This window comes from Populus trichocarpa, chromosome 10, assembly GCF_000002775.5.
Source record: "Populus trichocarpa isolate Nisqually-1 chromosome 10, P.trichocarpa_v4.1, whole genome shotgun sequence".
NCBI lineage: Eukaryota > Viridiplantae > Streptophyta > Magnoliopsida > Malpighiales > Salicaceae > Populus > Populus trichocarpa.
In genome coordinates, this window is record NC_037294.2 from 15,683,451 (window position 1) to 15,709,109 (window position 25,659).

General features: G+C 36.3%; 4 protein-coding genes and 1 long non-coding RNA gene across 7 annotated transcripts; 1 reads left to right on the top strand and 4 right to left on the bottom strand.

Annotated features, from left to right (window-relative positions):
• Window positions 1-56: 56 nt before the first annotated feature.
• LOC7485822 (protein high chlorophyll fluorescent 107) lies at window positions 57-4,090 on the bottom strand. Its single transcript, XM_002316005.4, has 8 exons — window positions 3,401-4,090; window positions 3,164-3,307; window positions 2,104-2,409; window positions 1,952-2,011; window positions 1,604-1,849; window positions 1,280-1,390; window positions 1,001-1,177; window positions 57-713 (listed from the first exon to the last, which is right to left on the bottom strand). Exons 1-8 carry the CDS (start codon window positions 3,947-3,949, stop codon window positions 318-320), a joined length of 1,989 nt encoding a protein of 662 aa, XP_002316041.4. The 5' UTR covers window positions 3,950-4,090; the 3' UTR covers window positions 57-317.
• A 672-nt stretch (window positions 4,091-4,762) lies between these two features.
• Window positions 4,763-13,307, bottom strand: LOC18102611 (FIP1[III]-like protein). 2 transcript variants are annotated; one of them, XM_024609265.2, is made up of 9 exons: window positions 12,705-13,307; window positions 11,937-12,151; window positions 11,557-11,683; window positions 11,279-11,347; window positions 11,074-11,181; window positions 10,849-10,950; window positions 10,573-10,760; window positions 8,084-9,884; window positions 4,763-5,668 (listed from the first exon to the last, which is right to left on the bottom strand). In XM_024609265.2, the coding sequence occupies exons 1-9, from the start codon at window positions 13,164-13,166 to the stop codon at window positions 5,159-5,161; spliced, it is 3,582 nt and encodes a 1,193-aa protein (XP_024465033.2). In that variant the 5' UTR covers window positions 13,167-13,307; the 3' UTR covers window positions 4,763-5,158. The 2 variants fall into 2 exon arrangements, with proteins under 2 accessions (XP_024465033.2, XP_052312712.1); XM_052456752.1 differs by lacking the exon at window positions 11,074-11,181.
• Window positions 13,308-15,405: 2,098 nt separating this feature from the next.
• Window positions 15,406-17,346, top strand: LOC7468102 (uncharacterized). Its single transcript, XR_002984144.2, has 2 exons — window positions 15,406-16,089; window positions 16,469-17,346. It is a non-coding gene; the product is annotated as an uncharacterized LOC7468102 (long non-coding RNA).
• Window positions 17,347-17,481: 135 nt separating this feature from the next.
• On the bottom strand, window positions 17,482-19,056 carry LOC7485823 (LEAF RUST 10 DISEASE-RESISTANCE LOCUS RECEPTOR-LIKE PROTEIN KINASE-like 1.2). Of its 2 annotated transcripts, none has more exons than XM_024610142.2 (3): window positions 18,201-19,056; window positions 18,032-18,082; window positions 17,482-17,911 (listed from the first exon to the last, which is right to left on the bottom strand). In XM_024610142.2, the coding sequence occupies exons 1-3, from the start codon at window positions 18,952-18,954 to the stop codon at window positions 17,856-17,858; spliced, it is 861 nt and encodes a 286-aa protein (XP_024465910.1). In that variant the 5' UTR covers window positions 18,955-19,056; the 3' UTR covers window positions 17,482-17,855. The 2 variants fall into 2 exon arrangements, with proteins under 2 accessions (XP_024465910.1, XP_002316043.1); XM_002316007.4 differs by having other exon boundaries at window positions 17,482-17,944; window positions 18,201-19,054.
• Window positions 19,057-21,764: 2,708 nt separating this feature from the next.
• LOC7468103 (receptor-like protein kinase ANXUR1) lies at window positions 21,765-24,778 on the bottom strand. Its single transcript, XM_002316008.3, has one exon. The coding sequence runs from the start codon at window positions 24,529-24,531 to the stop codon at window positions 21,955-21,957; it is 2,577 nt and encodes an 858-aa protein (XP_002316044.2). The 5' UTR covers window positions 24,532-24,778; the 3' UTR covers window positions 21,765-21,954.
• Window positions 24,779-25,659: the final 881 nt, after the last annotated feature.

A 25,659-nucleotide genomic window follows, 5' to 3' on the forward strand; every position in this document is an offset into this window, starting at 1 on the left:
GTGCAAACTACTAATGCCTGTAGTAACCCGGTTGTTGTTGTGACAAGGATGGGACATTGCATGGTAAACAATACCTATAGTTACCATTATAGAAAATAGATTGTTTGTGGCTGTTACATCTGTAATTTAATATCAACAAATTTAATCTCGGATTATCTTTCCATGTGTTAGCAGTTTACAAATCACTGTGTTCTACGGAGACATTCTGCTATAGTTACAGCGATACTGTACTAAATAATATTTTCGATTTTCAGACTATAAGTTTCTTGAACCATGAACTTCAGTGCCACTTTAAACCTGCCTCTTTGAAACGACAGCTAGAATTTGGCAACGTTTTTGCGATTGCTTTTTACTGGTTTCCATATACTTCTTGGTGACTTGCCTCTCCATGGGGCCGGATTTGCAGCAGATGTTTCCAGGTTGACATCAAACTTGGTTGCATCAAGAGACAACCTTTCTTTAATGAAGGAATCCAAATCCAGTCCACTACCCCTACCTTCTTTATCATTGCCAAAGCTGTTAGAGGATGGATTACCGGCTGAGTTGTCATCGACACCTTTTTCTTTACCTCTTGATATATTTCTCAAAGCTTCCTGTGCCTTCTTGTACGGGTCCTGATCCATGTTCAGGAGCTTCTTTATGCTGTCAACTGCTGGGTCAAGGATATCTAAAAATCCTGTAACCCATGGGACGTCATCTACAACTTCGGTACGCTGTGCCAAAGGATGAAAATATGTTAAATTGGGCTCCAATTATTCAACATTAAAACAAATAAATGCAAGTTTACATCCAATCCAATTTCCCAAGCAGCATGCTTGGTTTACTGATGAAATGATAGCAAAATGATGAGAACAAGACTGAAGGAAAGAACAATCAAAAACTTTGTTTTTGATGATTTTGATTAGATGACCAGGTCATCCAAAATGCGGGTATATACAGCGGAAAAACATCCTTCTGTGCTAGATCTTGTCATTTTGGGTACAGAAAGGCGATTACTGACCTGTTGAAAGTAGAGGTTCCGAATTTCCTCAGCACGCACACTGTTTCCTTGATCGTCCTCCAACTGTGCCCATGTCATCCATGTTACATAACTCTGAGAATTTATATTCAGGGATGATCTAAACAATCTTCGAGCTGCGGACAGGTTACCAGCTCTTTGTTCTAGGACACCCCAAGCCTGCAATGGATGACAATGGAATAAGACACTCAAGTTGAAATGGATAAAAGTCATTCCAACATTGTTGTTAACCATGCATGCATTTGAATTCATGCGAATTACCTGTAGACATCTAGCTGCACTTTCAGTGGTTGTGTTAATTGAAAGAGCCTTTTGATATAACTCCCTCGCAGTGGATATGTTGCCTTCTTTCCATTCCATCCATCCCCAAGCCTAAATTTGGAACATCAAACAGTCAGATAATTTTACAGTGATAGAGTGTATAAGTGTTTCAATAATGAGAAAAATAGAAACAAGAATAATTTGCTATTTATGTTTGCATCAACTATGCATGCAACAAGAAGGAATTTCGAAAGAAGAAGATATGACACAAAACTGATCAAGTTTGATTACTAGATCTAAGTATTGTATGAAGAAACATCTTACAATCCAAACGGGTTGGTGCCTTGGGTCCAATTCAGATGCTTTCCTGAACAATACTCGCGCAAGATTTGCAGTAGAATGTCTATATTCCAATAAAGCAAGAGACTGAAGCAGAACAGCATCCCTTGGATTAAGTGCGTGGCCTATCGTTAAAAGTTTTCTTGCTTTCTCAATATTTCCAATATTAACTTCAAAAACTCCCCATACGTGCCATGCAAATCTGTTCTTAGGGCTTGCTTGTACTGCTTTCTGCAAATTAAATTAGAAACAAGAATATCACAGAATGAAAGACTGAAAAGGAAGCGTGCTGCATAAAAACGTGGAAAAAGTACAGCTCAAAGCAAGGAATACCTCAAAGAGTTTCCTTGCGACAAGATTGTTCTCCTGTTGCATTTCTAGTTGTGCCCATGCCTGAATCAGAAGATCTCAACAAATTGAGGACTAAATAATTTATGAAAGCAACATCACAACATCTAAGAATGTTTAGGATGCCAAGTACTTACAAGCCAACTGGCACAGCTTTTTGGATTACACTTAGTTGCTTGCCTGAACAAGTATTGAGCCTGCTTATATCGATTTGCTTTAGCTTCCAAAAGTGCCAGTGTCTGGTAAACATACTCATTTCCACCACAAAACTTAAGGCCTTTAGCAAGTAATTGCCTTGCCTTCTTAACATTTCCCTGTTTTAGCTCTAGAATTGCCCAACCATGCCAAGCAGCTACGTGTCTTTTATCAGCAACTGTGGCGGCATCGAATAACTCTCTTGCTCTCCTAATATTACCCATTTTATTTTCCAAAACAGCCCAGCACTGTTCCAAGGACATGTGCTGGTTAAATCCAAATACGAGAAATGAAAGTAGAATAGGAATGCAGTTCATCCTATGATAAGTTTACCAACGTTGAGCCAGCGCTACTAATTTTACAACATACATCACCATGCTATCATTCCATGAAAAAACCAAAGAATGAACCAACATCATATATATTGGCTATACCAACATTAGGCACCTGCAGGATGCTGATGTGATTGAGTCGACAAAATGCGCGACCACAAGTTTGGAATTAGGGAGTTTTACAACAGTTAAATCAACGCAACCTATTCAAGAAGCTAAATGATCATACAGTGACGTCATTTACTATTCTCTGCGTTACATGAGTAGATGGGATATTCACTGAATGCAGAAATCTATCAACAAATTTCGCAGAATTCAAACATTGCACGACTCAACTGTAAAATTACCACAATTCCAAGGGGCCAGTGGCAGAACAATGTAAGAAATTAAAAAAACACCTTCAAGATTCCCTCTTTTTTTGACAGTTACTAGTGAATGGAAAATGGAAATCAATACCAAGATCAAACTCAGGTAACAATTGACCTTGACACCTAGAACCAATAGCTTAAGAAATAAAACAAGAGTGAATGTCCTAGAACTTGCTTTGGTGGCATAAATAAGGATCAAAGCATTTCATAAGCCCTCAACAATTACCAAATCGATCAAAAAAGATTAGCATTAAGAGTTGAATCACGTTTGTAGTCGGAAAGAATAGTTACACGTCTCTAACCTGCCAAACGTAAGGATTCTCTCCTTGAGTTGCCTGGCACCCTTTCTCATACACAGCTCTTGCTGCTTCTGATTTTGATTGCTTGCCCAATATCCTCCCTAATGCCACATATGGCTTCCCATCTTCAGGCCAATAACTAATACACTTGAAAAACCACAAAGAGAAACCCATTTTTAACAGCACCAATATTTTCCTCAAAAAATCAACCAAAGTTAATCACAGCAAACAAAAACATACCTTTCGCAGTATCTCCTCAGCTTCTTTATACTTAAAACGCCTAGCTAACACCTTGGCCTTATACAAAGCCAAGTCCAAATTCACAACAAGTGGCTTCTCTTGAGGACCGGAACCAGAGGACCCCACTCTCTCTGGCTCAAAAATTGGCATCTTTTTTGCAAACTCCTCAAGGCCCACATCAATGATTGTCAAGGATTTAGTGTTATCATCATCGCTCTGTTTCTCACTACTCTCGCCGGAATCCTCACCGGGAACCTCCATTTCCGGCCGGCGAACAACCAGCATTCCCTCCAAAGAATCTCTCTTTGATTCAATAACAACATTGCTTTCCCGGTTGCTAAGCTCACTGGTTCTCGATGATTCTAAGGAGAGAGGTTTTGGGTCTAGAACAGGAGGGGATTCCTTAGAGGAACATGGTATAGTTGTTCTTGTTTTGGTATGGACTTTGAAGTAGAGTTTGGAGTTGTTATTGGGGTTTTGAGAGGGAGAGAAGAGAGTGAAAGTTGCTTTCGAAGTAGAAGAGGAAGAGGAAGGAGAGAAGAGGTGCATTTTCTTTTCTTTCAAATTTCTGTTTTTGTTAACGGATGAAAAGGAAAGTGGCCGAGAGGAGAGAATACTGGGCGGGCTTTGTGAAGGAGAAAGAGGTGTGGTGTGTAAATGACCACCGCGGCCTTTTGGACTTGAGGTGGCACACTAGCATTTTTTATTTTTTACAGTTATATGAAGTCTTTTTTTTGTTTTTCGGGTAAGCACGAGAAATGCAGTGACTTTGAGGGTACTTTAGTCTATGCAAACAAGGGACGTCACTGGCGTAAGAGCAGCCACGTCGCTCAACACATCGGGTGGCTTAGCTCTCTAATCTAGCTTGCAGATTTTTATGCCACGTGGACAGCTTCTGTTGGTGGGAAATCATAGTCTATCTCATGGACAACAGTCTGCTATCTTGGGACACAGTGATACGAGCGTTCAAGACAAAGGAATTAGTTTCTTTGGGACACGGTGATACGAGCGTTCATGACAAAGGATCTATAGTTTTTTATTTTTTAAAAAGTTTTTAAATTTTTTTTTTTTCACTTCAATTTTTTTTTGAAATTGTTTTAATATTCTATATCAAAAATAAATTTTTAAAAATAAAAATAACCAAAGTAGCTTGATCTCACTGGTAGTACAAAGTGTGAAAAAAGATTCCCACTGGTGAATGATGGAAAACAAAGTGTGAAAAAAATAAACAAGTGCGAACAGTAGCACGGTGCTATGCAACAGTTCACGCATCAACCTACAAACTCAACAGATAGCATCATTTTGAGAGAATGAATACGCATCCTGACAGAAAGGGACTGAGAGAAAGACGAACAAAAAATATTCTACAGCTAGAAGATTCAGCATCGACGCTTGTTACTATGCATTAATCATCAAGTTTATCCTAATCAATAAATATTAACATGAAAGAAAATAATGATCAAGCTCTGAATACCATACAACCGAGTCTTGTCGTAGCCATCAATTAAATATCAAATTAACACTATGATGAGCATCATAGATGTGTATCAGCACAATTAAATAATGCATGGCATTTATTATATCAAGAAAAATGAAATATTTCCACCGGGCCTCCACATAATTTGTCAGTCATCGAGTAGTAATTTCCATGATAACTTGCCTGCTTCTATCCATCAATAGACAGTCTGAGGTAAACCTGGAGCCCCAGAATGGATGATTAAGAAAGGATCAATGCAATGTACCTGCGAACGCAAAAACCTAAGTTCCACCCCATCGTCTTTTTCTGGCTGGCCTATCTTGGTTAGCTGGAACTGTATCGATTATGACTTCGACTTGGGGTTCGGAAGTCTTGTCCAGTTCCTTTTTCTGTGCAATTGGATCCTTAAAGCGCTCCCTACGTTTTTCCATCTTTGCTATCGTGTCCAGTATCCGTTTACTGTCAACTGCCCCATCATTCTTGTTTCTACTGGAAGCATTTTCACAGAGAAAATTTCTATTCTTCGCATTGCAAGTTGGAACCACACTTTTAAAAGCACATTTTTTTGCCAACTTGCTTTCCATGCTTGATTCTTCTGCCATTATCTGGCCGTCTTCAATGTTCAATTTTTCATTGTGCTCAGTAACTTGAGATTTACCGATCCATTTCTCTTTATCATCGCCTCCGGTTTCAAGAACATCAGTTTGGATTCCTGTCTGGGATTCATTGAAATCCTTCGAACACATTGGCTCCTTGGCAAACTTCAGATCCATCCTTTTAAACATACTTTTCTGCATTAAACTTCGACCATTAGAACATCTTTCAGGGAACTTCATAATATATTGCCATAAGAAAATGTTAACCATGTATACCTCCTACCTACGATATTGATAGAAAATAAAACAAAAAACTATGGAGAAAATTGAATGATTCAAAGAACATATCAAAATTGTAAAAAGTCTAGATCACATTGCAGGAGAACCCAAATAAGCAAAATCCTGAAAACCATTAAGATAGCAAATCTGTGCAGATATTTTATAGCAAGTCCACAATCATTTGAATTAGTCATCAACTCTGGCATCTTAAGAAACAAGCTACTAAAAATTATATATAGATTGGCAGGATTTGTATGCTGTCTTCAGATGTAGTAAATTCCCTATCTTTACAAGACAGCATTAGACACCTTCTCAGCCTATGCTGAGTTAAATACCCATTTACAAACAGTCCATCAAAATGACTACTGCTACAACAAGAACCCAGTCGTTCCCAAAGCTTAATTAATATTAGCATTCCATGGGCTGACCTATATTTAGTTCTTTTCCAAACATATCGACTTTCCTAGAACCAAAGGCAAGCTCTTCACAAACACACTGAGGATGTCTTGGCATTGAGAAGGTCAGATTCGTTAGAACCCTATCAAACAAATCCTCTCCTTGCAAAATAAATGTAATCCATTACAAATTCTTCACAAGACGACAAAAAAAAAAATTTAAACCGTTCACATTATAAAACTGGTTATGCAACATTACGAGTGCTGCTTGTATTTAGTAGCTCTTCCCTCAGCGAAGACAAACCATGAAATAACAACAGAATTGATAAAAAGAGATACTGGTTGCATACACAAAAGCAATAAATTAGCAAATAACCTCCATGGTGTCAAATCATGCAGCTAATAGGAAATGATAATCTACCACATAATACAGAGCTTAAAATCACAATGGACTTGGTGTGTGAAAAAGAAAAAAAAAAGGATAATGAACAAATGGACAATATTTCACATGATAATGCAACAACATGAGCCTAGGACAGGATTGAATAGGATAATTGAACATCCAAGAGCAATGCATGAAACAATAAGCGCAAATTTGAACATCAGACAAATCTCAAAAAGAATTCACTTCACAACAACAATGCAACAAGAGATCATAACTCTTTGCAAGGAAAACAGTTTGCTAATGTCTCTATGCATCAAGACATACCAAATCAATATCTGAATCAACTAAAAAAGACAGATGATGAATAAGCAGAAAAGCAGGGGTATAGTAATCATAAGGATCAGTCACAAAATATATGAGATTGCATAACGGCGAGTGAAATGTAAATGCTGGAACACGCTGTCAAAGAGATGGCTAATTCAAAAACTCAAAGAAATAAAAATTATCAAGTAGAATTGTTACAATCTGCAACAACCGTCAATCAGATAAATTTTCCCGATATTAAGTAAATCACAGATTCCCCACAAAATTCATAATTTAGGAAGCAATTATCATGCCATTGAGTTATCAATAACAATATTCCTTTTATTGGAGTCAACTATACACCAGAGTATTAAGGGGGGCAGAGGGATGCAATGTTGATAACTTGATAAATATTTAAAAACTTCACCCCAGAGGGTAATCAATGCATCTAAGAAAAAAACTATAATTACATTGTCCTGTCGTTTTGGAGGTACTTTACATTCAAATTCACAATAACCTTCTTCAGTGCAAAAGAAACTATGTAATGGCTTTCTAAATTTCATTTGCCAATCTGCCCCTACTATTAACAAATCTTAAATATAAGATCCATGAAGGAAGCATGCTAAATATACCAAAATATCTCACTTCGGAAGTGGCAAGTATATAAAGTGTAGAGGATATAAAATGTATGAATGATCACCAGAAGAGCATAGCATGCAAATCACATGCAAATATACTTTCAGAGGAGCATAACATGCAATATCAGGTACAAGCATTGTAATAGTGGTTTATCAAAATCTGATTCCTAGAAAAATAATATTTTCCCGACAAGCTGGTTTCATTTCTCAACCTTCTGAAGTCTCTACAATAACAAACAAGGACATACTATTGAAAATTCCATACTAACATCAAATGGAAAGGTAGCATGTTAAATATCAATTCCATAGCCATAACAAGAAACATCACACTACACTTGCAATGGGGAAATTGCAGAACACGACCAACTGCTTATTACTGAGTGTTTCTTTATCCTGAATGGCTTATTGACAATAGAGCATGGGAAGACATGAAAAAATTCTTAGTGAGCTTCACAAAGTGAATCACATGGAAATTTTAACATGAGAAGAAATGTCGGATAAACACACAATGAGATAGCATTAACAAGAATAAAGACTTGCTCAAAAGAAGAGCACTAATACATACAAGTACAGTTGTACAAGGTTTTGATCTCAGCTTCCCTAAGTTTACCTTTACTTCTCCAACATTCAAGTCAACTGGATCACAGCACCTCCTGACCATCTTCTCATGCCCCCTTCTATACATCCTACCAGGATTTCTATTGACACACCTAGCATTACTTCCTTCTCTGATCATTTTGTAGCTATGCCGGCTAAAATCCATACCATTAACCACCACCCCACCAGTGGCAGATCTATGTTTAGCATGAATTTTTTCATGTGTTGAAGTTACTCCATAGAAACATGGTTTCCTTTCAACATAAAAATCGCCAACATGATGCCTTAAAATAGATTCATCCTGTTTCCACTTAAGTACTCTAGATCTCCTGCTATATTTTCTCCTCTCCAAATGAACCTGATCGTCAGGATAAATGATACCATCTTCAGCATCAAAGGTATCGTTAAAACTACCATCCCAACCACGATCCTGGCCTTCCCTGATGCATATTCGTCTCTTTGGTCTCCTATATCTTTCAGTTAATCTGGAGTTGAACATAACACTTCTTGACGGCAACTTCTCCTGCCACCTTCCATCATTGGATTCATAAGTTTCCCTCTGATACTTGGAGAAAAAATGTTGATGAAGTGGATCACAATAATCTTCTTCAGTTTCCATGTTCCATGAACTATTCAAATCCATACGGGGATCACAGCCATATTTAACCCTTCTACTGGAAGGATTCCCTTCTCTCCCAATAAAGTTGCGCCTTTCACATTTTTCATTCAAAGAAAACCTTTTCTGGTTGGCCAGTGGAATAGATCTTCCACAATTTTCTTGCATTAAGTCATCTTCATTTTCATGACCAAGCAAGCGCATACTGTGAGTGCTCTTCTGAAATTGGATGTTTCCACTCTTCCTTTTCCATAGAATTTCTCTCTCTTTGTGATTGTTGAACTTGGAAACCAAATGTCTTGTCCTCCAATAAGTGGGAGGAATCACGTCCTCCGGAAAGAGTCCTCTTCCAGAACCATACAAATCTTTGCACGTATCTTGATCATCTATTCTACAGCTTCGTTCATGGAAAAATTCCTTCTCATTCCAATCCCTTCTGTTCTGTGGAATCATCTCATCTTTAAAGCTGTGATTATATTTTCTATGACACTGTTTTTTGTAAACAGCCTGAGCATGGTCATCCCTGCACCTTTTACCATTGTAACCACAAGAAGAGTCTTTCTGCTGACTATAAGAGAAATCTTCTCCATTTCGATAATCAAAATCATGCAGATTTTCAATCTGTCTGCTACAATCAAGGGATGAGCGATCCCTAAGTGTGGGAGAGGTATAGCTATCATTATTAGGAAGGATCCTCCATTCAGGAACTCTATGGAGTCTCCGATTGTGATCCTTCCTTTCCTCCCAAACAGGTCTTTTATGACTTGAACAATTTTGGATACCTGATGTTCTTATAACACCATTTCTTTTAGGGCTCTTATGGTTAGACGTAACAGATTCCTGTAACTTGGTGCCCAAAGATGGCTTTCTTAAGGGACCAGGAGAATCTTTGAGAGTATGACAGATATTGTCTCTGGATGCTTCAGAATCACTGTCAGAGTAGGATAGACTTGGGCTAAAATAACTGTAATCACTCAGTGATAGTTCTGGCTCGCTCAGAAATTGATCTGACTTGCACTCCTTCCTGTCAATTTCTTCCTCTTCCTCGTCTACAGTTTCCATTTTTTCAGCAATGCCTTCTGAAGAATGGGCATTTTCCTTTTGATGGTGATACCCATCCGCATTAGAAATCTGGTTGGCTTCATAATTATCAGTATTCGGAGACATTTTATTGGACACCGACATTGACTGGAAACACCTAATGATAACAAATTAAAACCATTAACATCATCAGTGGCTCAACAAAAGCACTGGAATATAAAGAAAGCTAAACTTCTAATGTAATAGCCCTTCAATATATGTCGCTTGAACGAACATGAAAATTAAACATCTTAGACAAAGCAACATCATCTTCTATCAACCAAGTCTCTGCTTCATTATATTACATTAAGCATAAAAGAAATGCTTATGAGACTTTTAGCCTCCGCTTAAAAAATAAGAGATTTATTAGATGCAATATTACTAAACTGAGTATTTCTATTGAACTCCAGAACCATAATAATGAACATGAAAATTAATCTTAGACCAAGCAACATCATCTTCTATCAACCAAGTCTCTGCTTCATTATATTACATTAAGCATAAAAGCAATGCTTATGAGACTTTTAGCCTCTGCTTAAAAAATATGAGATTCATTAGATGCAATATTACTAAACTGAGTATTTCTATTGTTCGATTTTGATTGCCAAATCTATTTCTATTGTTCGAACTCCAGAAGCATAATAAAACTCTAACTCGCATCCAAGACGTGTACCATGTTAGATTTTGATTGCCATAAAGCCACCATATTCAACTAGGAAAACAAATCCAAGCCAAACCAATTGTACAGGAAATATGAAGATAATTCTAGATATTTAAATGGTTAAAAAATTTTCAGAGAGGAAGACCTGAGATTTCCTTCCAGAGACTCCGCAGAGGGTTCATCTCTACTGGCACTACCAGAAGAGCAGGCATCTCTTTTATCATCAACATTTAAATCCCTTCTTTTTGATGCTCCGGGTTCATTGCTATCTATATGGCTTGATTGCTCCATGCTGGACTGAGAGGAATTGTCATTGGAGTCCTGCACATTGATCTGTTCCAAATCATGCAAAGAATTCATCATTATATAGAGTAAAAAAATGTTGTAAGAGAAGTCAAACATATTTAAAGTAAAATCCAACCTTTATAACAACATCAGAATCCCAAACACGTGGACGCCTTAGATCCATGGTTGGTTGACGTTCACCAGTGCTGTCTTCAACCTGAATTGCTCTGCCTTTTCGCTGAAGCAATCAAAACAATTCATTAAATAACAGCATACAAGAAAGCATACTAGACATTCATAGAAAAAATAAATGTAGTCAATGTGGTAATATCAAAATAAGGAATCCTTAATTTAGGGGTACCAATCCCAGCTGCTTCCCTCCCCTATCAGCATATTCTGATGAAGAATCAACTTGACTAATATGGTCAGCTATAGCTATACTATTCTGCTCAGGTCTGAATTCATAAGCCTGATTTCATGCAAATAGAATATATTTGGAATTCCAGCATTCAACTATGATTTCACAATGGCCATGAAAAGACCCCTAAAAAATAAAAATAACTCACCTGGGTAGATTTTGAAGAATGAAGAATTGACATTGCACCATGCATGTAAGACTGTTGCCCATATTGCTCCTACAATGCATCTCACAGAGTTTCAATGATTAGTGGCCAATTGCCAGTTAACAAAAAAGTTGTAATGGCAATAATACCTATCATAAATCAGTTGGGCATAACTCTGTTCTTTTTTTTTTCCTTTGCAAATGAGGTGTTAGAACTCTTTGATCATATGAATATAAGGTCAATTATCTGACCAAAATGAGTATAATGTTTCAAAAATTTACCAATGACATGCAGTACTGTTTCCAGCTATCCTCATTGAAACCAAAATTGAAGAAATTGGATATATCAACTCCAGGATACCTCCATTGCTTTTCTTCAAATGCGTCAATATTTACATCTAGTATACTCCTGTTGAATACAAGGAAGCAAGATTTTACTTAATATTACTGGAGAATTAGAACTCTTGCATCCAATACAAGAGTACAAAAATTCCCTTAATCATTCATCACTGCAGCGATGGCAGCCTCATAAATGTGAAATAACATTTACCCTTATTTAGAACATTAAATCATTTTGTATGTGCATTGCTGTGTGCTATCTTATAACAACCCTAAATAAATTGTATTTGCACAGAACTGGAGTAATGGGGGTATTTACTAACCTATACCATGGAAGTGAGTAACCATATCCACCATGAGATAGTACTGAATTGGTTGTAGCATGAAAATTAGCAACCCGGCCTGAATTTACCTTGTGTTGCTTGCACCTGTTATCTTCCCAATTACCTCTAGCAGAGCTAGAAGAACGAGATGCCACCCCAGCAGATTCATTGCCTTTTTTATTGCTCGGAAATGATGATCCATAAGGTCTTACATTCTAAACAATAGCAGGAGAACAAGAAACTAACTAGGTTATTTTCACATCAAACTTCCACCTCTAGGAATACTATTGTTATCAAAAATAAAAACACGGAACAAAATATCATATTAACATGTCATTCTGCAATCAAACAAACTGAAAATCAAAACTGCTGATTTTGAACTTTTTTACATTCTTGGTCTTGTACAATACCCGAACAATTCTCAAAAAGACACCATCTACATAACCATCAGTCATGTCATTGCACTTAATAAATCAGAACCAAAGATCTAAAGCTACAAATTAAAAATCCAATCACCAAGATGAACTTCAAAACAAACTAATTAAACAAAACCCAAAACAAACTCATACTAAACTCCAGCCGTAAAATTCAATATCTAATGTTAGAAACAGCAAATTACACTTCATATCCATAAAAATTCTAAAATCAAGTATTTCGACTAAAGTCCAAAAAGTACACTCCTAGTCTCCTACAAAAAAATAGAGACAAAAATCTGAACTGAAAAACACATAACACCATTTCCGCACCATTTCCATGAAAACTCAGTACCTTATAATGCAAATGCGGCAAGTGATGAATACCCTTTACTCCATTCCCACTAGCACTACATTCTACTCCATTTTTAGCACCAACAAAACCACCACCCTCCCCTTCTTCCTCCTCGAAACCGCCACCGCCATTACCATTACCGTTCCTTGCTCTGCCAACTTCAAACCCTTTACAATCCTCATCATTCAAAACAATATTCAGATCATCTTCACTATCACTCCCATCACCAACCTCCTCCAAAACCCCCAACTTCTCTTTGTTTAATTCCTTGGACTCCGACACCAGGTTCTCTTCTTTTTCGCTTTGATTAACTTTGTTATGATCACTGCCTTCATTTCCTTGATGTGATTCTGATTCTGTATATAAATTACTGGAGTTTGGTAATGAATTGATAACTGAACTCGCTTGAATCACAACATCTAAGTATAAATCACCGAAATCATCACCTGTTAAATCATCCATTTGGAAACCCTAAAGGTTATTAAATTTATGGGGTTTTTGTGTTAAATGGAGAGACCATTTTGTTGATGGTTTCGAAATGAGTGAAGAAGAGAAGTGGAGAGTGTGTTTATGAGAGGGCTAAAACCCTAACATGGGATAATCCATAAACCCTACCCATACTATTCAGAATTGGATATCGTAACTCGGTCCTTATATTGTTAGAAAATAACAAGTTAGTCCCTCAAGGTTTGTACATTTTTAATCACTTTCCAGTTGCTCATGAATTACTCACAAACTGATGTGAATGAAATTGAAACAATTAAGAAATTGAATAGCAAAAAGAAAACTATAATTCTTGCACACCTAACTAACATGGTTTTGAAAGAATCAAAGAAAGGTATCTTTTGTTTTGGAATTAGTTTATAGTTATTTTTTAAAATATTTTTTATTTAAAAATATATTAAAATAATATTTTTTTAATTTAAATTATTTAATGAAATTTTATGTTTAAAACCTTTTTAAATATTAAGAATAAAATTACAAATTTACTCTTTAAAAATATTAATTTTGTGTATTTATTTAATGTTTTGTTGTGTTTTAGTTTTTTTATCAGATCATTAAATTGGTGCTTTTAACCATTCTTTATATTGACTGAATCAAAATATTTTTTAATGTAAAGAAAATTAATTGGGCACCACTGGCATGCCTTTCAAAAGTAATTAAAATTTATTACTCAAGTTATAAACTGATTTAAATTCATTTAATTATATGAAGTAACAAAAATAGATAGTTGATATAAATAAATAAAATAAAAAAATAATAATCACAATGACATGCAAAAAAACAAAACATGCAATATTTGAAAAGATTCATATAATCTCACTTGATAACAAAAGAATTAAATGAAATTTTAATAAAATAATATCCAAAAAATATTTTTAATTGATCCAAGAATGTAAAAAAAATATATCAATAACAAAATACTAAGGATGAAAGTAGAAAAAATATTTATTTTTAAAAAAAAACAACTAAGGTTAACCTGTCAAACAAGCAACTCAGTAACGAGAAAGAAATATTTCCATAGAAAGCAAATTAAAAAAATAATAAAGTTCAATTCTCAGTCGATCTAATGTTAATAGATAAAAAAAAACCTCAATTAAAAAAACAACAACTTGAATTAACTTGTGTTAGCCTCTCAACCTGCTACTCGGGTCATAAAATCAGAACAACTTAGTAGAAAAGTAAATCAATCAAAGTTATAAAGTTCAATTCTCAACCGACACAGTGTAAAAAAATAAAATTAAAAACAAAGTAATAAAAAGGATAGAAAAAACTACCTAAGCAAACCCGAGCGAACCCACGATATGGGTCACAAGATTATGATAGGCTTATGAAAAAGAAACGGAAAAAAATTATAAAGCCTAATAAACTCAATATTATAACATAAAATTAAAAAACAAATATTTTTAAAAATAACAATTGAAATAATTAAAACCAAATTTGATATGAAAACTGTCAATCTACTTTGCCAATTTGGAAACAGTCATTCGTTAAAAACAACGAGAGAAAAAAGAAAGTAGTAATAGCATCTCCAACAAAGCTGTGAAATGGAGAGTCAAAAATAAAAAAAGTTATATATTGGTTTTTTTTTACTTGTTTTTCATGCTCAAATGAAAAAGCCAAACAAAATGTTAAATAAAATATCTTTTTTTTTTTATATATGCTATTCCTGTATATTTCTTAAAAGAGGTAAAACTAACAAAGCGAGGTCAACAAAAAAATAAGCAAATTAAATATAGTTATGTAAAAAAAAAATAACATTAAAATCATTAAGAAAAAATAAAACATTTATTTATTCTACTCTAATAAAATTGAATTTTCTAATTGTTTTTTTTTTCATTAGGGTATACATAGTAAAAAAAATATATTTATACTATTTTATTAATTTACCTTTTTAAAATAGTATTTTCATTGAAGATGTTCTACGAAAAGGAAATGAAAGAAGAATAGCTCGTCGGAGCCAAACCAAAGCTCTTCCATGGACACTCGTTGCTAGTTAAGGCGGAACTTTCGAGACGATTCCAATTTCCAACAATATCTGGGAAAGACAGCTGTTAAAGCTTCAAATTTGCGGCACGTGGCGCCATATCATGGTGGACTTCCTCACTTATTTGCGTGGGGGCTACATGTGCTAAACACCTTTTCCTCACTCATGGTGGACTTCCTCACTCACTGGGTTGTCAGGTTCAAATGCTGTTGAATCCAACAGCGATAAAGGCTTGCTGGACCTGAACGAGATCGAGAAGGTTCTCACTGATCCGAGAGCGGATGACGTGAAAGTTATCATAAAAGTCATTTTAAAAAATAAAATTGTTAATATAGTTTTTTGAATAGTATAAATATATTTTTATATGCATTAAAAAAAATCATTTTAACAATTTATTTATAATTTAATATTAATATTTTTTATTTTTTTGAGAAAAATTATGTAGACGATAAAATAAATCCTTGAACAATCTATTTTAATACTTTGAGCTTTTTTTTTATAGATATATTGAAATCACCTTTCTTTAACTGAAAAACTATTTTGATTTTTTACTTGGCTATCTCTTTGAAACTGCAAAATCATTGGAAAAAAAGCTTAAAAAAGAGTTTTTTACTTTGGCTACTCTCCCATTAGGGATGCCCTTACATTGTATTACTGGGCAGAGCAGGAGGGTTTGTGTTCGTTGTTTTGGATATTGGTTGATAATGGTTTCTTTGGTGTTTAAGAACAACATGTGTTAAGATGTTTGTTGATTTTTCCAAGCATTAAGATTCCCGTTCATGTCTTGAGTTTTTTATTTGCACGGGCAGGCTAAGCAAAAGCAAAAGGGTGCTCGGCGAATGACCCTCCCCGGCGTAGAAGGGCAAGAGGGAGGAAAGTGGATTGTCATTAACTCCGGTTTGTTTTCCTCTCTATAATGTTAGATGCATATATTGTTACTGAAAAAGAAAAAAGAAGAAGAAGTTAGATATGTTGGTATTTTACAATCAATGCAGCCCAAAGTTGAGCTGGTTAGAGTTTCCTTTCTCGCTGCTTAAAGGGGAAAACTGGAATAGACTGTGTCAAATAATTCTTGCATAGTCGTATGTGTTCTTATTGAGTTTGTACCTTACTCAATACGGGCATCAATTTCATGCTCATAGTAACCCTACGAGCAAGTTGAAATTGACTTAAATTCTGTTAGCATAATTGTGAAACATTGGTACTTTGATGAACTCTTAAGGTGATAAACGAGGCTTGTTGATTCATAGAACCCTGCTACCTTCTCTGTCCTTAGGTAAGGTGATAGTTCATGTTCTTGATGAGGAGGCTCGAGCAGACTACGATTTGGAAAGTCTTTGGACCTCAGAAACATCTAAAGAGGAGCCAGTTCGGGTAAAATGTAAATTCGAGGACTACAAATTTTAAACCTTTCTGGTCTTTATCTGATTTTTTGCCTCTCAACACGCACACCCACCCACCAACATGACATTGTAAGCTGGGTTCTCTTCTTTATCTAGAAGATAGAGGAATGCATTAGCACGAATCGAGATTGTTAGTTCAATTATTTTTAGCTATTCAGGAAAATTCAATATGCATTTAGCAGAAGAGAAATCCAAGTATAAAAAAGCAATTGAGCTCCAATCTCTAGCAAGATGGTTTAAAATTTTATCCCGGTTTCTAGAGCGAGAGATGTATGCAAATTTGAGAATAATCTAGCTATAACTGCATCTCTTTTTTCAATCATTTCCACCTTTTATCCATTTTGCGTCTTCTAAATCTGACAGTGGCTTTCTGAGTGTTTTACCCGTCGGCTTGAAGGGGAGAGACAGAGTTAAGAGTTTTCTAACCAATTTAATGAGCACTCTGCACAAAATATTCTCTGTGGTTAAGTTGCTGATTAATGTATTGGTCTTGTGGAGTTCTATAAACTTGCATATACGTGTATGTATAAGTTTCTGCATGTGTGTAATGTTTTTTCTGCCTGGTTTTTGGACGGGATAGGTCCATGACTCTGTGGTCTGTGGGGTAATCTATTGATAACTGTCATCTTAGTTGTACAGCAAATTGTTAGAAACTTAGAATTCAATCTCAATCCTTATTTGGAATGGCTTCTTACCATGACAGGGTTTCCAAACTTTTTTTTAAAATTAAATAATGGTCGTTTATGAATAATTTTCTGCAGTTTTTCTGGAGCTGCTCGTGTGTATTAATCTAGACTTTTTTTGAATTGTCTATATTGTTTCATCTTTTCTCGGAATCTCTGTTCCATCCTTTTCCGTGCAAGGATCGTAGAAAAAGAACGAGGAATTAGCTCATAAATCACAAACTAATAGTAATAACATATGATATAGTGTTTCTTTGGCTTACATTTCTACTTAAACAGATTTATAGCAAGTTAAAGCAGCTCTTACTAGTGATATCCTTCAGGCATGAAAGGATTTTGGTGAAATCAAGTACATAAATGGAATTTGAAGCCAATCAGTGAAAATAGAATGCCTTGTTTCCCACTACATGCAACTGTTCACTACTTGCAAGTACCGTTATCGTCTTCTTCTTCTTCTTCTTTTGTACATGAAATGGGAAAGGCAGATAGGGTTTCCCAAACTCATTGCAAGGCACATCATGCCCAAGCACTGACACACATCTAGAGGAACCTTTCTGCCAACTACTGTGTATTGTACTCAAACTGGTTTGTATGAACCAACTTTCTTCTTCTGAGTGAAGTAAAACACAGTTGCTGCAATAACAGAACCACCAAAAATCAATGCACCTGCAAGACCAAAGAACACTGCACGTTCGTCACCAGAGTAAAGGCTTATCAAAAACTTTTTTTCTTATCCCAGTTTGAGATACTGACCTATGGCAACATATATGTAATTAGGTTCTGGTCTGACTGTAGTTAGTGCACCTGCGAATTCACACAATACTAAATTTTCAGATTCATAAGTTCAAGTAGTAGGGGCTAGTAAATAATATATGTGCTTGCTATATAAACATATGCTATAAAATTATGTGAAGGAAAGTACCCTGGTCATAACAGTTCGTTGAATGCCTCCTGTTGGTACAAATGCAAAAGAAATTCTCGTGTAGACCATTGTTATAACCACAGAATCCACCACTAGCCTCACAAGATTGACATTCTCCATCTAGTTGCTTCCAAGTCAACTTGAAACCACCTTGCAATGCCCGACCAAAACCCTGAACCAAGTCTCCAGAAACTGCCTCGTCACTCACCAGGGCACTCACAACTGACTCGCAATATCTATGCCAATCAAATTCTGGTGTTGCTCCCTCCAAGAACACATATGACTGCTTAATACCATACTGTAAACATGCTATATGTGGAAGTGAAGGTGGATACAGTGTGCAATTATAAAAGAAATGCAGCATTTTATTGCCTAGCGTAGAATTGAACAGTGAAGGAGTGCTATTTACTGTGATAGTATCATGGGGTGCTTTTGGACAATCTGCTCGTCTTATTTTGGTATGGTGAAGGGTGAGAGATTTACTGGAGTGGTTGATGTTTGTAATAGGATAAAGATCATTAGAGAGATAGATCATTGGATTTTGGTCACTGCAGGAGATATTGAAGCCTGGGTATCCACAGTGCTCAAACTGTTGACTTTGGTGCCAAAAGGGGTAGCTAATTGTGATGCCATTACCACCGCAGTCAAAGGAAGGGCATGCTGTGATTGGTGATTGATCACTAGAGTCACCATTGATGGAGGTGTAGAGGAAGACAAGGAAGAGAATAGAAGGAAGACGAGCTAGAGAGGCCATGTTTTAGAATGGAAATGCTTGTTGATGAAATGAAACTGGCAATTAGAGGCCGACGGCATACTATAATTGATTTGGGTCGATCATTGAGTTTTAACTAGTTTATTGTTGTTGTTTTCTGTTCAGGGTTGTTAAAATATGATAAAGGGAGGTCAACGAAGTAAGTAGAATGCTAAAATTTAATAAAGGGAAGTCAACGAAGTAAGTAGAAATGATACAGAAATTTTTGGAATAAGTCATTAATTTATAGTTTTTTTATGGATGATTCCCATTCATGAAAAATAAATCATGCAAGGCAAGGTACATTGTTATATGCTAAATGACTATTATCCTCAAGAGCACCAACACGATGATGAAGACCCGATAATGTTTGGTCCGCAGGCTCTGTAGCGTTCGGTCTGAAGTTTTAAGAGGTAACTATCCATCTTTGACCCTGAGGCATGCCCCATAAGCTTGGTGGTTCTGTCCTGGAAAAAAAAAACAATCTTTGAGGACTTGACCTCTTAGCTGGGCACAAATTGGTAAAGTCATTAGGATACAAGAGGAAGGAATTTGTCAAGCCCAGCTACCATCCAACTCAAGCCCGTAGGCACTCAAAAATTGATAAACCTCCATGGATGGTTGCCCACAATAAGAATTATTAATTCACAGTCCACAAAAGCTATTTAGGGCCACTTGCGCTCATCCTGTGGCTTATTAGACCAACCATGTAATCAATTCTTGGCTTTTTAATCCTTTTCCGTTTCAGGCAACAAAAAAAAAAAAAAAAAACAGAGAGAGAGACAGAAACCACATGCATATTGTTCCGTGGAGTTTGTCCCTGCCAAGCCTTAATCGAAACCTGTCATTTACTTAATGACCCTTAGATTTTATGGGGGGGAAAATGAGAGATGTAGCTGACTTTGAGGGGGTGTTTTGGTCTAGTAAGATACTGTACAGACTAGTGAGTAGACAATAGCACTGTCATCTCATGCAAGCCACTGCTCTGTATCCTCTACAAAGTGATATCATGTGCATATCATAGCACAGACAGTCATTTATGTCCGAGGCTAGATAGCCTGCAACCTGGAGTTGGTCAGGTTTCCTTCCAACTGTAAATGATGTAAAGATTCTACAACTGCACAAGCAAATGGTGATCTTGTTGTTCCTTAATTTTAGCATTTTAGGTGATTTTTATTGGTTTCTTTGTTTCTATGGGAATGGTTTTTTTTTTTTTCATATTGTTTGTTTGTGTTTATGACTAATCTATCAGTTATTGTTCGGCATATATAGCTGCTGCATCTTAAAAATTTGCAAGTCATGCACCTTGATAAAGATCTCAATAACTCTATGAGGATATTAATTGTTAAGTATATATATAAACACTTCGTTGAAATTCATAGGGAGGATTGACGTCAAGCCATCGACATGATATTGGGAGAAAAGCTCAGGGGCAGCTCAGGTTCAACATAGACAGATCGCATATATATAAAGCCTGACCAAACCTAGCCAGGCCTATACAAGCAGCGAAGTGAAAGTGAATGTGAATGGAGTGAAGAACAGATTGATTTGTGAAAAACACATCAAAAATATAAATTAACATGTCATGATATACTAGTAGAAGTTGGTGACGATACAAACAGATATAGATATATATATATAAGCATCTCTCAAAGTAGAGACACCACTTTTGGGATCCCACAGTACACGGTGCAGATTGTCAACACCTGTGTTTTTGGTTGTGCTCCTTCAAATATTCACTTCCATTGTGGCTGGTTTGCCTCTGCAAGAATGGTAAACCAAGAACCTTCAAAAGGCTCTCTTATGATGATTGCTTGGTCAATGGAGGGAAAGCTTTGAAGACTAGTCAGGTTGTCAGATTCACATACTCAAATTCCTTCATGTACGCACTCCAATTTAAGTCTGCCAAGTTGTGTTGATAATCCTAGAAACAAGGTCTTATCATGGAGAGATAAGAGAGAGGATTTCACCATGTACAATTAAAAAAAAAAAAACCTAGACCCCTGTCCCTGATGTTCACAAAAAGAAAGTAAGAAGATTTCAATCCCTAACATCCATGAAAATGAAAATAGTCTCAGCTTTTAGCTTTCTCAATATTGTCTAGATCCTTTAATGCACAGTCCACTGAACCATGAGTTCCCCCTTCTGAGATTTTAAACCAGCCTTTTGTTCCTTGAACATTCGTTACCATTTTGTTATGGTATATGAAACTGTAGATATTGTTTTATGATCCGCAGAGATGTTAATATTTCATCATTCTGAAACTAAACTTTTTCGAGTCTAAAAGCTGATGTTTCTTTAGCTGCATGATGCACAGTTGTGTCTGAAAAAATGGTGCTTTCTTGGCAGAAGCGTGTGCTCTTATTGCAGTCTTCTTTTCTATTGCTTTAATCAACACCAACTTGTGAAGGCGAGAGTGAGAGAGTTGACAAAGGAGGTTGCACGGTAGCATCAAGGCTCGTTGCTCGAAAGGAAAAAATAGACAATATGTGCGCGCGCGCGCCAGCAGCAGCAACCAACCAACCAAGGGAACCCTTGTTGGAAAAGTTTGTTGGGATATCGATGTCGTTTTTGAAGACTTGTTACAAACAAATGGGGGTTTGGAATTGATCTCTGTGGCATAAAAATTGCAGCACAAATGTTACAATTTTCCATGTTTTTGTTTTTCTTGAGTGGTAGCTTGTGATTTCTATGCTAGCTTTGTAAATTCTGACATGGTGTTTGTTGCGGACTGAAAATGTTGATATTGATTTATGCTCCAATTTTTCTCTGCAAAACTAATTGCGGAGAAATGAATATTAAATTTCCGGCAAGTTGTGATGTTAACAGTTTAACACGCCACTCCAGACTTGATCAGACTAGGTGTTCAAGAATACATTTCAAATTGTCCTATACTATGACTATCATACTCGTACATTCCTCCTACTCCTACAGAATCAAGAAGCTCAACAGGGCATAAATGGCAAAAGAGAACATTAAGGAAAAAAGAAAAATAATTTTTCCTCATCTTCCTTTGGGATTTACTATTTGTGAAAAAAATTCGCTAGTGTATGGCTCATCATTTCCCTCACGGACTCCAGTCTCCTCAACTCCAGCCATCTCTCTATGAATTGAATAGGTGTCTTTTGTTTCACTGTCTGCGACCAATTTAGCTCCTGCAGGATTGTCTTGCATTTGTAGAGAAAATTCAAGATTCCACAGCACATCACCCATCGAAGGGCGATTGCATCCATGATCAGCCAAACACTTGACTGCTGTCTCAGCGAATTTGTTGTAGCACTCAGGGTCTATGTCTTCCTTTATATGTGGATCAATAATATCCCAAAGAGTTCCCTTCCTTTGGCAATGTAGAGCCCAATCTGCTAGACTAACTTGTTCTTTAGGCGAGCTAGGATTAAGGGCTGGCCTACCACATAATACTTCAAAAAGGACTACCCCGAAAGAGTAGACGTCGGATTTTTCTGTCAATTGTTGCCGACGGAAGTACTCAGGATCCAAGTATCCAAAGCTACCTTTTATTACTGTACTAACATGTGTTTGTTTAAGATCAGGTCCAGTTTTCGACAGGCCAAAATCGGAAACTTTTGCGACCCACTTCTCATCCAAGAGAATATTTGTAGTTTTTACATCCCTGTGAATGATTGTGTGCCTTGCACCGGTGTGGAGATAGTGAAGCCCTTTTGCAGCACCAATACATATCTCCAATCTTTTCTTCCAGGACAAGGCAGGATTGTTGCTCTTGTAGAGATGCTCCCTAAGAGTACCATTTGCCATATAATCATAAACTAGAACCATTTCCCCTTCTTCTTCACAGAACCCAATTAAAGAGACTAAATGCTTGTGTCTCAGCTTAGAAAGCATCTCAATTTCGGTCTGGAACTCGTGAACTCCTTGTTCTGAAGAAGGGTTTGATCTCTTGATAGCAACTTTTATCCCTTGGTCAATAATGCCTTTGTAAACCTTCCCAAATCCTCCAACTCCTATGACTTGAGATTCGTCGAAGTTCTTGGTAGCATGTTTAATCCCTGGCAACGAAAAATGGTGACATAGGCCTTGTGCAAGGGTTGAAAGATGGCTATTGCAACTGCTTTTACCAGATATTGTTGATCTGCTAGCCGATGTGTGGGAATTTCCATAGAGTGGCAACCAATTAGCACTACTTCCAGACTGACTTCCATAATCAGTCCTCCTCTTTCTGTAGACAAAAATGGAGATAGTGACTGCTACTGCTACTCCAGCACTCCCGCCAAGAATGCCACCAATCACTGGGACAAAACTGGATACTGATGGTGAAAAACCCTTTTTTGCTTCGGCCTGAAGCATCATGGGTGATGGCACCGGATTTGGGCCAGCCAAATTCCCTCTAGAGTCATTAAGCTTAAAAATCTCCAATCCATTAAGAATCGCATCATAGTATTCTGGCTTAACGGACACACTAGGATTCAATGCCACCCATAATTCATCATCACCACTCCGATCACTAACATAAAAGGCATAATCCTTGTAGATTGGCACTCCTTGAGATCCTGCCCAGCCTATCACGTCACCACCTTCTTGTGCTGTTCGGTTATTGACATAGATATCGAACACTCTCTGGTTGACCTTTGTTTCCTGATATTCACAGAAATGGAACCTAAAAGCGTACGTAAAATTTGCATCAACCTGAAATACCCATGTCAGATTATATTTCTGATTCACTTTCGAATCTGGCCCCATTGTTCTTGCTGTGCTGTAAACATCTAAAGGTGCAATAGAATTTGGTAGATTATCAGTAGGGTATTGAATGCTGATGCTAGCTTGAGAAGTGACGCCTCCGGCTGCACCAAATAAATATGGTGTATCATCATACCATATTCTTGTAAGGCCTGAGTCCTTGTTTGCGGGAATGAACTGTCCACCAACGTTTAACCTAAACATTGTTTGCAAAGTAGAGCTTCCAACATCAACAGCTTGGTCACTGAAACCAACCAGTGCCGCGGGCTGGTAAATATCTGGCATCGGAATCACTTCAATGCCATTAACAAAAGCATATGAATCATTATATTTCGAAGAGGGTGTGAAGGTAAGATTGAGAGTGCCAGAATCAATTGGTATTAGAGAGAATTCCCTGATAATATAGGCAAGCGTAAGGGCCTGTGCCGTAATGGAGGCACTGAAATTGTTAAGGAGGGTGAAACTATTTGCAGTAACAGAGAAATAAGAATTGTTAGGATCAAGAGAGCTATAGGTAGAAGGATAAAAATGGAGCCTGACCCAAAGGCGACTCTTTGTAGGAACAGAAAACTTGTATGTAGATTCAGATGTAAATATCCTTGCAGTCATGTAAGGAATCGTGGATGGCAATGAAGGGTCTTGGTTTTCAGCTGTTGATGTTATTGAGTTACCTGACGAATTGATGTGTTTTGCATCAGGTTGCCAATCCCTGCTATCACTATCCGTGCCAGCACCGGAAGCACCACAAGCGAGGATATAAGAATCAGAATTTGATTCTGATTTAGAGTATTTGCTTGTAACAGAAATTGTGCTTAAGCAGATAGACAAAATAATCAGAGAAAACAAGATTTGGCTATTGCATTTCATGGCTAAGAAGAGAGTATATAACAAAAACAGGAGAGCTATAAAATTTAAGTAAAATATTCTCTAGTAGGCAAGAATGAATGGAGATGTGGGCATTTTGGGGTTCAAAACTGATTACTCCATTGATATAAAGTGCGTTTTGTTTTGATTACCGGTTGATATTTGAAGGTTCACCTGGAATATGCAGGGCAAGAAGCAGAGAGAACAGAGGATTTTTTTTTTTCTTTCGAAAATGGACGTTACGATAGGAGTGGCAGTTAGAGACTAACGGGGAGAGAGAGAGAGAACTATAAACTGCCTTACTGCATTGATTGCCCTTAAAACATGGGTGTTTCTTTAGTTTTGATAGTTTCCCTTCACTTTATATATAACAATTAACAAGAACATGTGCAATGATTTCATTCTTGGTGTTTTCTATAATAACAGTAATGAACTCCTACGCTCCATTCTCCGACAATCTCCTGCATTCAATGAAATAACCTAATTGTTTTGTTTTTTTTTTTGTGAAATGCTATTCATAAAATTTGTAACTCTGCGAGATGCGTCCACAGGCATGCAATTCAGTTCTTTATTTTAGTGCTTTCATTCTTTATGTTTATAAAAATAATTTTATTTACTTCTTTGTTAATGTTTGAATATACATTCATGGCATTTATAGTCACTTGGTATTTTTTAAAATACAAAAACAATTCTTAATTATTTCAATTAATTATACTAACATCATTTAGATTCATATTAACCGAGTTTAAAAAAAATATATGGCTAGACAACAACAATAATCTTATTTCACAAGAAAAAAACAATAAAAATTAATGGCAAGAAAATTACAAGCTTTCAATGGAACCGATCGATAATTTTCATATGAATTTATATTGAATGGCTCGTATTTTTTTAAGTATATTCTTGCTATTTTTATTGTGAAATTACATTACTCTTGTATCTCACTGGGATTTTTAGTTTATAGATGTTTAAAGTGAAAATATTTTTTTAATTTAAAAATATTACCGATCTAAATATCTCTAATAATTTTTTTAATACATGGAACTCAATCTTGTAATAAAGGGTTAACTATCTTTGAATCGATGCGGTCTTGAGTTTAGCTTTTAAAAATTTAGGTTTTCTTAATATAAT

What these genes read in the sequence shown, in the direction of transcription:
- LOC7485822 (XM_002316005.4), bottom strand. Translation starts at nt 3,949, where the DNA reads ATGCACCTCTTCTCTCCTTCCTCTTCCTCTTCTACTTCGAAAGCAACT. An exon ending in AAAGCTGTGCCAGTTGGCTT is followed by an intron (nt 2,012 to 2,103) that starts GTAAGTACTTGG and finishes CTTCTGATTCAG; the next exon opens with GCATGGGCACAACTAGAAAT. An exon ending in GTGCAGCTAGATGTCTACAG is followed by an intron (nt 1,178 to 1,279) that starts GTAATTCGCATG and finishes CATCCATTGCAG; the next exon opens with GCTTGGGGTGTCCTAGAACA.
- LOC18102611 (XM_024609265.2), bottom strand. Translation starts at nt 13,166, where the DNA reads ATGGATGATTTAACAGGTGATGATTTCGGTGATTTATACTTAGATGTT. An exon ending in AACAGTACTGCATGTCATTG is followed by an intron (nt 11,348 to 11,556) that starts GTAAATTTTTGA and finishes GATGCATTGTAG; the next exon opens with GAGCAATATGGGCAACAGTC. An exon ending in TGAATGTTGGAGAAGTAAAG is followed by an intron (nt 5,669 to 8,083) that starts GTAAACTTAGGG and finishes AGTTTAATGCAG; the next exon opens with AAAAGTATGTTTAAAAGGAT.
- LOC7485823 (XM_002316007.4), bottom strand. Translation starts at nt 18,954, where the DNA reads ATGGCCTCTCTAGCTCGTCTTCCTTCTATTCTCTTCCTTGTCTTCCTC. An exon ending in AACGAACTGTTATGACCAGG is followed by an intron (nt 18,083 to 18,200) that starts GTACTTTCCTTC and finishes GTGAATTCGCAG; the next exon opens with GTGCACTAACTACAGTCAGA. An exon ending in TTACATATATGTTGCCATAG is followed by an intron (nt 17,945 to 18,031) that starts GTCAGTATCTCA and finishes TTGGTCTTGCAG; the next exon opens with GTGCATTGATTTTTGGTGGT.
- LOC7468103 (XM_002316008.3), bottom strand. Translation starts at nt 24,531, where the DNA reads ATGAAATGCAATAGCCAAATCTTGTTTTCTCTGATTATTTTGTCTATC.